General features: G+C 43.0%; 1 protein-coding gene across 5 annotated transcripts in view; it reads left to right on the top strand.

Moving 5' to 3' along the window:
* The window catches only part of LOC115789189 (disabled homolog 2-interacting protein), a 124,317-nt gene that overhangs the window by 93,712 nt on the left and 18,153 nt on the right, over positions 1-12,452 (top strand). For all 5 annotated transcript variants that reach the window (XM_030742473.1, XM_030742470.1, XM_030742471.1 and 2 more), the window contains one exon: positions 14-568. In XM_030742473.1, the coding sequence (XP_030598333.1) occupies positions 14-568 (555 nt within the window). The remainder of the gene's footprint in view (positions 1-13; positions 569-12,452) is intronic.

Below are 12,452 nucleotides of genomic sequence, written 5' to 3'. Positions count from 1 at the left end.
CCTCTGTCTCCAGGACAACAGCCGACGGGTCGAAAACATGTTGCGGCTGTGGATCATCGAAGCCAAGGACCTGCCGGCCAAAAAGAAATACTACTGCGAGCTTTGTCTTGACGACTCGCTCTACGCCCGCACCACCTGTAAGCTCAAGACCGACAATGTCTTCTGGGGAGAACACTTTGAGTTCAGTAACCTGCCGGCTGTCAAGACCATCACAGTCCACCTCTACAAAGACACAGATAAGAAGAAAAAGAAAGATAAAAACAATTACATTGGACTCATCAATATTCCGGTCGCAGCTGTCACCGGGCGACAGTTTGTGGAGAAGTGGTATCCAATCAGCACTCCGAACCCCCCTAAAGGCAAGACATCCGGGCCCATGATTAGAATTAAGGCACGCTATCAGAGTATGAACATCCTTCCTATGGAGATGTACAAAGAATTTGCAGAGTACACTACCAATAACTACATGCTACTATGCTCAGTTCTTGAGCCCGGGATTAGTGTCAAGAACAAGGAGGAGATGGCGTGCGCGCTGGTCCACATCCTGCAGAGCACTGGCAAGGCCAAGGTTAGTAGCAAAGATAATTTCTTTCAGATGTTTCCACGTTTGTTCTCTCTCTCCACGGAAAAAAAAACACACGTCAGACCATTACCTTGCCATGAGGTAATGACAAGTCATTATGAAGGCTCACAGAGGTTAACTGTTCCTCAGCTGCCTGTTCATCTTGTGAACTATTGACCCCCCCACTGCTGTAATGCAGAGCAGACAAAGACCAGACAGACAAGTGATTTCCTCTTGCTGCACCAGCCCGTATTACAGTTTTAACTCAAGCTAATCCCTTGCACATATCCCCCGCAGTGCTCCGCAGCATACCGATGCAGGACCGAGCACAATACATCCACTGCTGTCTGGAGCACTCCACGCACAGGGAGAGATTAGCTCGCCGCAGTGGTAGCTAAGCCTCCCATGACAGCAGGTCGTTGGACTCAAATAATCTTCTATCCATCTAAAATAGCAGCATTTTACTTTCCTTTGGCCGCACAGCGTTTGTCTTTTCAGTGGGTAAAACATGATGGACCATTGCAATGTGAAAATAAAATGTAAAAATACACAATAATCATCATAAGAAGTAATAGTAATGGAATTTACTAAACTGCAACACATGTGTAGTAAGCATGTATTGCTCTGATACATCATATGGAGAAAAGTACCAGGTCACACCTCTTGATCATTGAATTCACCTGTATGCAGCCTGCCCTTACGAAAGCTGTGAAAGAATGGGAGGTTGTAAAGGGCTCACTTGGATTCAAGCATGGTGCTGTATTAGGATGCCACCATTACAAGTCAGATGGATATTCCACGATCAGCTGTTACTGGGATTACTGCAAAGTTACAGAGCAGGGTTGTCGAGTACTGAGGTGTGTAGCGGGTAAAAGGCCCCACTGCTGGTATTAACATCAGCACGAACACTGTGTTCTGGAAGCTTCGTGGCATGGGTTTTCAAGGCACCTGTAGGTGTAATGTGTAGGTGGCTCTGTACTTTAGTCCATATTGTGTATTATATTAGTGTAGCATCAGTTTATGTTTCCATTTAGTTTCTCATCAGCAAAGCTTTGGACTTTCTTTGACTTCATCACGGCTCAGTGGGGCGATGAATGATTAGCGCTTAAGAAGTGATGTCAGTACACAATGTGCTGCCACTCTGCTGGGTTTAGGCTCAGCACTGATAGCTGCTGATTGATGGGGGGAGAAGGCCTCTACTAGTCCCTGCAGAGATGGCTACTTCCTTAATTACTTTCAATTAATCCCAGACTTCTGAGCAAAGCACTGAAACTTTTAGACCTCCTGGTCTTCCTTCCCTGCTGCTCGATGCACATATGCCGGTGCTGGCACTAGGAAGCGCTACTGCCAACTGCTCGTCTTAAAAGAGAGACACAAATAATGTCCCGAATGCATCTGTGTACAAGAAAATAAAGTCCTTTTAATATGAGCCTTTGCATGCTACATATTGATGCCTTTAGAAGAAAAGGCAAAGAAAAGTCTGAGGATTGACGTGAACACAGACTTAATGGTAGCTGCTTTCAAAATGTGCGTTTGTGGTGTTAACTACTGCGGCTTCTTCTTTCTGTCAAGCCTTCGAGACACTGTAAAGTGGTCTGACATTTTTAGGCGGCTTACTCAGAATTTTTTATTTTTTTTCCTTTAGCCTTGATAGATCAGAGATAGAGAGCGAGAGCAGTCATGCTGTGCCAGACAGCACCCTGTATTTCCAACAAATCACTTATCTTAAAATATTTTTAAGCCTAATGATGATGTTCTGTGCTGCTGCGCACGTGCTTTAAATAGAGCCATTTCTGCCCGTGTTGCAGAGTTTGTTCAGTTCAGCGATTAAGTGTTTTTCATGTCCTCCCAACTTAGCTACAGCCTTCCTGAAAATTGGGAAGTTATATTTAGGAATCAAGCAATTTATTTGTGCAGAGATAGACTCTGGGAAATCACGTAAGCTTGGCTTTCTGCAATTGTTTAATAGAGCCTTTTGGTTATTTACTTCCCTCGGTATTATTGTGTAGTCTACCAACTATCCAAGCTCAAGTCAAATCCATGAGTCATTTTGTCTAATTCAGTCTGCACCACACTGGATTTTAGCAGTTCAGAAAATAGAGACTGTGTGTTGCATTGGCTTCAGACGGCGACAAAAGAACACATGGCGCCCAGAGGGGTTGAAGTGGAGGTGAAAGTCTCTGTGTAGTCCTCAAGTCCCGCTGATGTGCGTTGTCTTTAATCTGCCGTTTGCAGGTGAGAACCTGCTTCTAAGTGGAGCTGGCTGTTGTTAAAAGATGCAGATTGCAGGTTGCAGCAGCCATCAGTATGCAACACTTCTAGGCTTCTGTTCCTTCTTGTGACATTTTCTCGCCCATCACCAACTAATTTAGCCCTGCATATTCTGCTCTGTTGCACTCCTTTTCTCTTGTTCTCTCCCCCACTTTCCATCTTTGTCTCCCTTCATCTCTCTCTCATGCTTCATTGCATCTTGAGGCCAAAGGTTTCTGGAGAGATGTCATTACTGATGCTGTATTGATGTCTTGATGCATCAGTGAGCACAGCCGCACCCCACGTCAATGCATAGGACAGATTACACACACACACACACACACACATACACACACCTTTGCATGATCACAAAGCTTTAGTGGGTCATTGATTCAGTTTATACATGACCATTATGCCCAGTTTCGACTACATATATTTATTCACAGTTCAAAATAATCTGTACTTACTTTCTTATACTGGGACTAATTGTTCCTCATCCACTGTCTGAAACAAGCTGTTTTATCTCCCTTCCCTTTGAAGGCCACCCTCACTTAAGCCAGCTTTCTTCTAATAGACTGACCCTGACAAACAGAAGGTTTGAGCCACAGATGGGTGAAGTTGCTGTACTCACAGCTAGAGCAGTGTGCCTAAAATGACCACATTGGGGATATCCTGCGTTATTGACATCATAGCGAGCCAAGTGTAGAAAAAAAAACGCTTGAAACTGAGCATTTAGAGGCTTTTAACTCATAGGGATTAGTATAATTATTTGCATTTTATATGTGAGCTTGTTGTATTTGGATTTGAAGCCATATAGCAAAGCTGAAAACCAAATGAGAAATCCAGTTTTTCACAAATCTGTAGGTTTCCAGTGCTGTTGGGGCTCGACATCAGGCCACGTCCTACCCTGTGGGAAATGCTGTTTTGTCTGTACACCCAAGTGATACAATTTGAAGTTCCCCAATAACAATAACAAGCCCTCTGCCATATTGGAATTGCCTGGAGAAGTTCACCTTCCTTTTTATGTGGAAATATCCACTATTGGCATTATCGATCACGTCCTCTCGACACCTCGGCCCTCAGGAAGATTATGTTCTAATGTTGTTGCCGCTCATCTTAGCTGACTGTGGGAAGCGACGATAAGGAGAATTTATTTTTATGATAACTGGCCAGAGGACGGGGGTGTTCTGCTTATTATGCCATACCATTTTATGTCACTGCTCCTCGAGGTAAACTAACGGTCCTGCTTAAGAGGGAGAAATATGTGAGTCTGTCCTCTGTGCAGCCTGCAGCACAGCTTCACTTATGTTAAGCATTTTAGTAATGTATTTTTGCGCTGTCATCAGTCGGTAGTGATGCTCATCGCCGCAGCTGTGGCACACAGGCACAGTTGGCTGTAGGAACATAATATGGTGTGACAAATGATTTAGTAACATGACATAGAGGGCTCGGATAGTTTTGTACTCCTTTGGGCTTTTTCATTGTGGCTTGGAATGAATCGGTTGTCCCCTGATGAGGCTGGTGAGCATTCAGAACATGATGGCTGCTTGTCAGTGGATACCCTCCCCATTAACTGCAGTAACATGATTTGTGTATAATGTGGACAAGAGGGCACACTGAGAACAGTAGATGTTAGCTAGTCCTGGTGCCGTAGAGCGTTGGCCCTTAAGCAAACAGGAAACAACTGCAAAGCACATCAGTGTCCTTGCTCTTCTCATTGTCCCTTGTGTATTTGCAATATAGGTGCAGCCTCATCATACCTCCTGACTTTTTAATCATTCCAGCATGATTTTTATCGACCTTCCCCTGACAGCGTGGGGTGACGCGGGAGGTGAAAGCATTTAAGCAGCATTTTCTCATAGAGGAGAAAACTAAATAAGGGAGATGCAGACAGAGCATACAGAGTGATTTTGTTTCACCTTGTAGCAACACAGTTTTAGACCGTGGAGCCAGACAGCAGCGGGGAGGGAAACATTCAGCTCTACAGTGATGCTCAGAACACACTGATCTTGGAAGTCTTCTGACATATCTGTTGGCACTAAAAATACCTGCAATCTCACACGCTTCTGCTCTGTCTTTGCTCTCTCTCTCTCTCTCGCTGGCTGGCTGTCTTTAAAATAGTTAATTTCCTTGGTTGCATGCATGTGCACTGAAATGCATACAAATAAACTATGTGAGTGCAGCGCTGAGACGGGAAAAAATATGAAATGGAATATATTTATATGCAAGTTCTCTTTGATGTCCCCTGTCTTTGGCAACACACTGAGCCTCACTCAAAGTGAGCTTCATTTTGACTAGCTAGTCCATCTCAATTTTGTGCTAGGTCACTTTTGATCTTCATGTTCCCAGTCCCCTCAGCGAAAGTGCCTCTATTTGCTGCACTTGTAGCCACTAAAGTCGATGGTTATGAAAGCTTAAAAAAAAAAAAAAAAAAAAAAAAAAAAAAAGTGGTTCGGGCTCTTTTCTCGTGTGACACTGTTGTTAGTTGCACAGGATTGGTGGCTCTCGATGACAGTGGCTTGGGTGGTCGCTCCAGACTGAAATTTGGCAACGTGTAATCGATGGATTTCAATTTGTGGTCCAAAAAGTATGAATCTTAACAATGAATCTTGATATTGGAATTAGCTTCGTACCGAGGTCAAATTTTTAATTTAATTAAACTGGAATCTAAAACTGATGCCAACCCCAAATGTTCTGTATTTAATGCTAATTACCAAATGCTTCTATGCTAATGCAGTAATCATGGTCACTGTGATACTTGGCGAACATCAGCATTCTTGTAGATCAGTGTGAATATTAGCATTACTGAGAGTTGGCTCAAAGCAGTGCTGCACCCAGTGCATTTTCACAGAGACTCTAACAAGATGTTGACTTTTAATCTTGTCTTAAAACAAACTGTCAGTGAGTTAATTTGAATCTTAGTGTTTTATGTGTTCTGTGTTGTTTGCAAAAAAAAAAAAAAAACCTGCAGCAGAAACAAGTGGAAATGACTCAACAATCTGAAAGTCTGCATAACATCTGTTGACTTAATCTGAGCCCTTATATGCTTTATAGGACTATAAGATACATCCCTGCAGAAATGCAAACAGTAGTTACTCCTGTTAATGTGTTTTGCAGCTGATGGCATTTTTCTGTAAAACCCGGTCAAATCTATCGTCGTAACGATTATCTGCACCAGCAGCTAAATCGCGAGGGTTGCAGGCTTTCCGGTTTTTGCGTGCAGTGACAAACCTGCGCGCCTACGGGAGGAACCGCTTCCATTTCCGTGCAGCCTCTGGTCCTCTCTGTCGACCCCGCGTGACCCTCACAGGAAGAGCTGCGGGCTACGCTGCTGTAATACTAGCCACCAGTCCGCAGGGGGAAAAGACCAGAGAATGCAGAAAGTGGTGGAAAGATGAGGAGAGCCAAGAACAGAGTGGAGAAAACTGCGCTCATTAGTGAAATTGTTAATGTCGCTGGTTTTTGCACCCAAATTAGTTTTTTTTTTCTTCCGTTTTCAATACTCAAATTATTGAGCACACAATTTGTCATTTTAAATACCCTAATGTGCAGCTACTCCCTTGTATGTAATGCACTGCTGTCATCAGTTGAACCATCAACAGATAACTTCTGTTTAACATGATATCCAATAAATCCAAGTACTGCAGTTCCTCGTCTGTGAATCCCGCCCTCATGGTGTCACAGGAAACGGGGAAAAAAAAAACCCCTGAATGAAAGAAAAGCATTTATGCCAAATTGAAACCTTTATTCATGCTCTGTTGGACATCAGTGGAATCAAATTCAGGACACAATGAAAGAAAAGAATAAGTGCTGCTATGAATTCATTTCAGTAGTTTGAATTCTGTCACGCACATCATTTTCTACACCAAACGCAGCATAGTGTGCATTTATTCTACCCACTGAATGTGAGGTAAATTGATCTGTCAGTATGAGATACACATATAGACAGTTTTAAAGGAGAAGAGTTCAGAAGGGCATGTTGTTACTGAACATCTTTTTTTTTTTTTTGTTCCTTTTCTCCTGCCCTGTTACTTCCTTTTAAGGTATTTTATTGCTCTCACTGTTAGATGTCTTCTTTTTATTGCCATAGAAACACACACACACAAAAATGTCTGAGCCAGTGCAGAGCATAAACACGACCCCCTTTTTTTGTGTACTTCTCCTCTCTCTCGTTTCAAGACTCAGTGTGTTAGCCTTGCACGGCACAGCAGTTGGAAAGCGTGCCATTCAAAACTTCGGTGCGTCTTGTTGTCTTTGTCATTGTCTGAAGCACTTGCAGTGAGAGCCCTGATTATTATCTCGCAGATTATCGTGTCTCTTCGGGCTTCAAAGGCCATCCGCGTGTTTGGGTTTCAGCTCCAAAAACACGTGGCTGCACACTTGGCAGGGGGAATATCGCTGAATAGAGACGTGACACCGCTTTAATGGCAAAGTAAACCCATATATAGGGAACTTCAACTTTTTCAACAGGACTTTTGTTCCCTACTATTTATTAGATCTAATGAGCCTTGCTGCACCGCCTACCCCCCCCTCTGACCCTATAGTCATATCACCCTCCTTTCTCCGCTCTCTGTGTGTTGGGTTTTTTGAGGCATGGCTTGCTTGATGAGATGTGGCAGTGATATAGAGAGCGTTCTACTTCTCCTTATTAGCACTGAAGCAGAGGGAGGGGAGGGGGCAGCAGGATGGAGAGCGTCAGAGAAAAAAGGCTCAAGGCAAAAGGAAGACACTCCAGACACTTTTCAGGACATGATTGCTCAGAACATTGTGATGCTAGAATTATGTGCCCACCTATAATAGTTGCTGTTTTCCAGTGTTACATGTTTAAATGAATGTCCACACTATCATTTGTTTTTACATGCAGTACATAAATATAGTATCAATACCACTAGACGAGGCAAGAAAGCCAACCCTGTGAACAGTGCTAATCTCAGCTCCTGTTTGTGCTGGCCTTCATGGTCCACAGAGGATGAATCTTAGTGGCTTTTGTGATACCCTTATTTATCCTCTTGTGCCACCAAGTGGTCAGCTGTTGTTCATTTTTGAGAAAATACCTGCAAAATTAATTAAATTCTCATCTTCCTCATCTGTACTAATGTTCATGCCCAGCTTCTTCAGCTGTTTGTCAGCGGATCTATTAATAGGTTTTTAAGGTTGAGTTGATTTTTTTTGGTTAATAATGAAATCCAAATACAGGGCAACATACATTTACCAGACACTTTATTAGGTACACCTTACTAGTACCTGGTTGGACCCACTTTTGCCTTCGGAGCTGCTTCAATTCTTCATGGCACAGATTCAATAAGGTGCTGGAAACATTCCTCAGAGATTTTGCTCCATATGGACCTGTTAGCGTCACACAGTTGCTGCAGATTTGTCGGCTGCACATTCTTTATGGGAATCTCCCGTTTCACGACATTCCAAAGGTGCTCTGTTGGATTGAGATCTGGTGACTGTGGAGGTCATTTGAGAGCAGTGAACCCAGTGTCATGTTCAAGAAACCAGTTTGAGATGATCTGAGCTCTGTGACATGGTTTGTTTAATGCTGGAAGCAGCTGTGGTCATAAAAGGATGGACGTGGTCAGCAATGATGCTTGCTTGTTTGCTTTCATGTTGTTTTCATCAGTTCTGACCCTACTATCTGAATGTCACACAGAAATTGAGACTCATCAGTCCAGGCAATGTCTTTTCCAGTCTTCATTTGTCCAATTTTGGTGAGCCCGTGTGAATTCTAGCCTCAGTTTCCTGTTCCTACCTGACGGGCGTAGCACCCAGTGTGCTCTTCTGCTGCTGTAGCCCACCTGCTTAAGGTTCAGTGTGTTTTGCGTTCAGAGATGTTCTTTTGCAAACCTCAGCTGTAACAGTCTAACTTGGTTGTAGTGTTGTCTTCCCATCAGCCCAAAGCAGTCTGGCCATTCTCTACCATCAATTGTCCATTTTGCTCAGAGAACTGGATATTTTCTCTTTTTTTTTTTTTTAGACTGTTCTCTGTAAACCCTTGAGATGGTTGTGGGGGAAATTCCAGTAGATCAGCAGTTTCTGCAATACTCAAACCAGCCCGTCTGGCACCAACAACCCTGCCACCTTCAAAGTCACTTAAATTAACTTTCTTCCCCATTTTGATGCTCAGTTTGAATTTCAGAAGGTCGTCTTGACCGTGTCTGCGTGCCTATAATCACTGAAAAAAAAAAAAAACAGTGAATAAATAAAGCATGTGGCTAGACGTGTTTCTATAGTTGTCCCTGGTGTTTGCAAGTGTCAGCATTCTAACGTCAGCTACCCATGGGCTGGATTGGCACTTATATAGTGTTCATGTAGAATTACTGATCACTCAAAGCACTTAAAAGCCACATTCACCCATTCACACAGCAATTTGCTCTGTACACTTTATCAATCCCACATCCACCCACCCACTAAAGCCCACACAGGCTCATGGAGAACATGCAAACTCCATGCAGCAAGGTTCAAACCCAAAATCTTCTTGCTGTGAGGCCACACTGTGAACTACTGCACGACCGTACCACGAGCATCAGAACGTCAGTCCTCACTTTCTCTCACTGACATTGTGAGCTTGCTGTCATGCTCGCATTAGCATATAAAAGAAGAGACAAATTCCCATCTTTTTCTGATTTGTGTCATCAACAGGAAGCCTGTGAGTGCAGTTGACTCTTAAATAAGGATACTGACAAAGGTGGCCCTTGCAACAGCACTACCATGCTGAAATAACACAACTTTGGAATAAAAATAACCAAAGGAATGGTTGGAGTGTGGATATTTTTATAGCACGCTGAAATGAGAAGCAGGTTGCCGGTTGCCACACCAAACATTAAAAACCACGCCTAAGAACATGTTACACACTGAAAAATGGTCACAATAATGTGTGCAGTGTGTGCCTGATGTTCATGTTAACAAATTATAGATATGCTTGCCTCAAACTGGAAGTCGTGTGTGTGTGTGTGTGTGTCTCACTGATTGCATCTAATTTTTGTTTCAAACTATGAGCAGAAATTACTGCTGCTCATTTGCCTGTCTTGATAGTTTGCCTTTCCCCGTCCCTCTCCGCCTCCCCTTCATCTGACCGTCATCTCTAATAACACTGGGATTGGCCTCACTTCAGTAGCCACACAAGGAACGCAAAAGGAGAGAGCCACGGAGGTTCAGATGTTAGTGGAAAGATCATAATTGGGGTGACATTTTCATCCACTAAAAAAAAAAAATAATAAAGCGGGAGCGAGAGCGAGAGAGAGACACACCTCAGGATTAATGATGTGCTGGGTGTACGTACACAACAAAGATCAGCTTTCCTTAGTTGTTTATGTGGTATGTGTGCTGCTCTACCTTATTTAGTAACAAATAAAAAAAAAAATATGGCATGAATAATGACAAAATAGCTTTCTAATAAGGAATAAAAATTCTTAACTTGTAATTGGCATAGATGAGAAGCCAGTATGAAAGAATGTCATCCAAAACAAGGATGATTTACGGTGCCCAGAGAGCTCCACTCCCTTTGGAGGTTGCTATGTTGGTTTTACAAAAAGATTTAATTTAACCGTTTTAATCACGAGAAGAGGGAAACTCCACTTGGACGGTTCTCAGCTTTGCACTGTCTGAAAACTTTCAAGGTCTTTCCAAAACTTCGAGCTCTGTGAGGTTCCACAGAGTCAACAGCCTTTTTTTAAGTGCAGTCACGTATTCTCGCTCGCATTGAGATCTGGACTCTAATTTAGCCACCGTAGCGCACGAGTCACATTAGAGTAGCTGGTATTGCTTTCACTTCCTTGGTCATTGGGATAGATCACTGTAGTTGAGATCTAATGGCTTAGTCACAGTAGAGTAAAAATAGGCCAGCAATCTCATTGCCAGTAGGGATTACATTGGATGATTTCACATTCGGCACCAATTGCAATTAGTTCCAGTAACCAGAGGTCGCATGTGAAACCCCCTCAACTTCTGGGTGACCATTTTTGATCACAAGGCGATTGTACAGGTCTCCTGGTGGATGGCAACCTGTCTCCAAACAATCACTGTCCGACTTGGACTGAATGCAGTTACTCTCGAACAGAGTGGTGAAGGTTTGCAAATAATTGCAGTCTAACATATAAACACAGACAGATTGCCAGCACATTGCAATCAATCTGAGTCAGCCTGTGCCAGTGAGCATAACCCATTTGCAGTGCATCTCTTTGCAGTAGGGGACTGACTCAGACTGATTTGCGATTTTCATCGATTATCACAGTTAATTGCAAACTTGACCCCTAGACTGCATGTGATTGTCAACTTGACCCCAATACCAATGAATTCTCACACCCCAGACCCATCACAGAGCTTACTGTTTAAACACCACATACAGATACCCAGGATGGGGAGTTGCATTAAAAAGTCAAAAGTGCTTGATAGGCCCCCTACTTCATATACCCTTTACTCAATACGGATTGGTCTCAATGGTCGGACCACACCCGTCTAAAACTTGACCCTTATTTCGATCCAAACCACACCTGTAAAATTTAGTGATTCTGTTTTGCGCCTCCTTACAAAATCTGCCCAGAGACAGACACACACATAAACACGTGCCTTTGTGGCAGTTTCTGCTACTGCAGTTGTCACCAGAGGCACATTTTCCCAAGATGATACACACACGTACGCGCACACACACACACACACACACACACACACACAAACTTACAGGCTGAAAACAATACCAGCCATGCGGTTACAGCTGGTAATAGTGTAGTAATGACTATCAAGAACACACGGAACTGAAAACCACTGTGGTGACTGTCGCGGCTGGTGTGATCGTATTATAAGAGTCTTTCTTGTATTTCTTTTTTTTTCCTTTAATCAAGTGTTCCTTTGTCATCAATGGTAGTTTCTTTTTTTAAGCACACAAGTGGTCACTGCACAGTGGACACTTTTTTTTTTTTTTTTTACTTTTAATGCTTCTCACACTGGAGGACTTTGTAGAAAACTTAAACATTAAAGGGTTTTATTATTTTTTAATCAATGTCAAAAAGTCCCATACTAGCTACTTTTATAGTTACTGTATTATTTTTTTTATCATTATCCATCTAAGAAGCACACTCGCACACAAAGGGCCATCACACCTACAATACCATCCTCGGGATTATTGATCATTTCTGTGCATTTGTTGAACTTAAGTTTTGATTTTCTTCTGTGTGAGTTCATATTTATATGTATATGCGCGTTTGTGCGAGGCTTGTGGACGTGTGGAATGTACAAAATGTGTTAACCAAAAAAGGCTCCTTTTCTCTGCACATCAGTGGATGATTGGCTCCCTGTGGTTTATCTTTGATTAGCCGGATAACGGGCTGCTCCAGCAGCTATAGAAACTGTCTGAGAGTGTCTGTTGCTTCCCCCCACCGACACCACCTCCTCTGTTCTTTAAACTCCACCACTCTGTCTCCTCTTCTTCTTCCTCTCTGTTTCCCTCCATGCATCTGTCACTTGCCTCTCGTCTCCCTCGCTGTTACGCTGGTTCCCTAGCTTAACAAGCTGCTGGGGGACTTACATGAGAGTACACCCAGAAATTCGCTGAAGGGATCTAAACAAGTGATGATTCATCCCCAGATGGCTTCATCTCCATCTCTCCCTTTCTTTAATGCCTTAATGCCCCTCTCCACCT

Source organism: Archocentrus centrarchus, chromosome 12, assembly GCF_007364275.1.
Source record: "Archocentrus centrarchus isolate MPI-CPG fArcCen1 chromosome 12, fArcCen1, whole genome shotgun sequence".
NCBI classification, from domain to species: Eukaryota; Metazoa; Chordata; class Actinopteri; order Cichliformes; family Cichlidae; genus Archocentrus; species Archocentrus centrarchus.
Note: the sequence above shows the minus strand (reverse complement) of the source record. Positions and strands in the feature narration are given on the sequence as shown.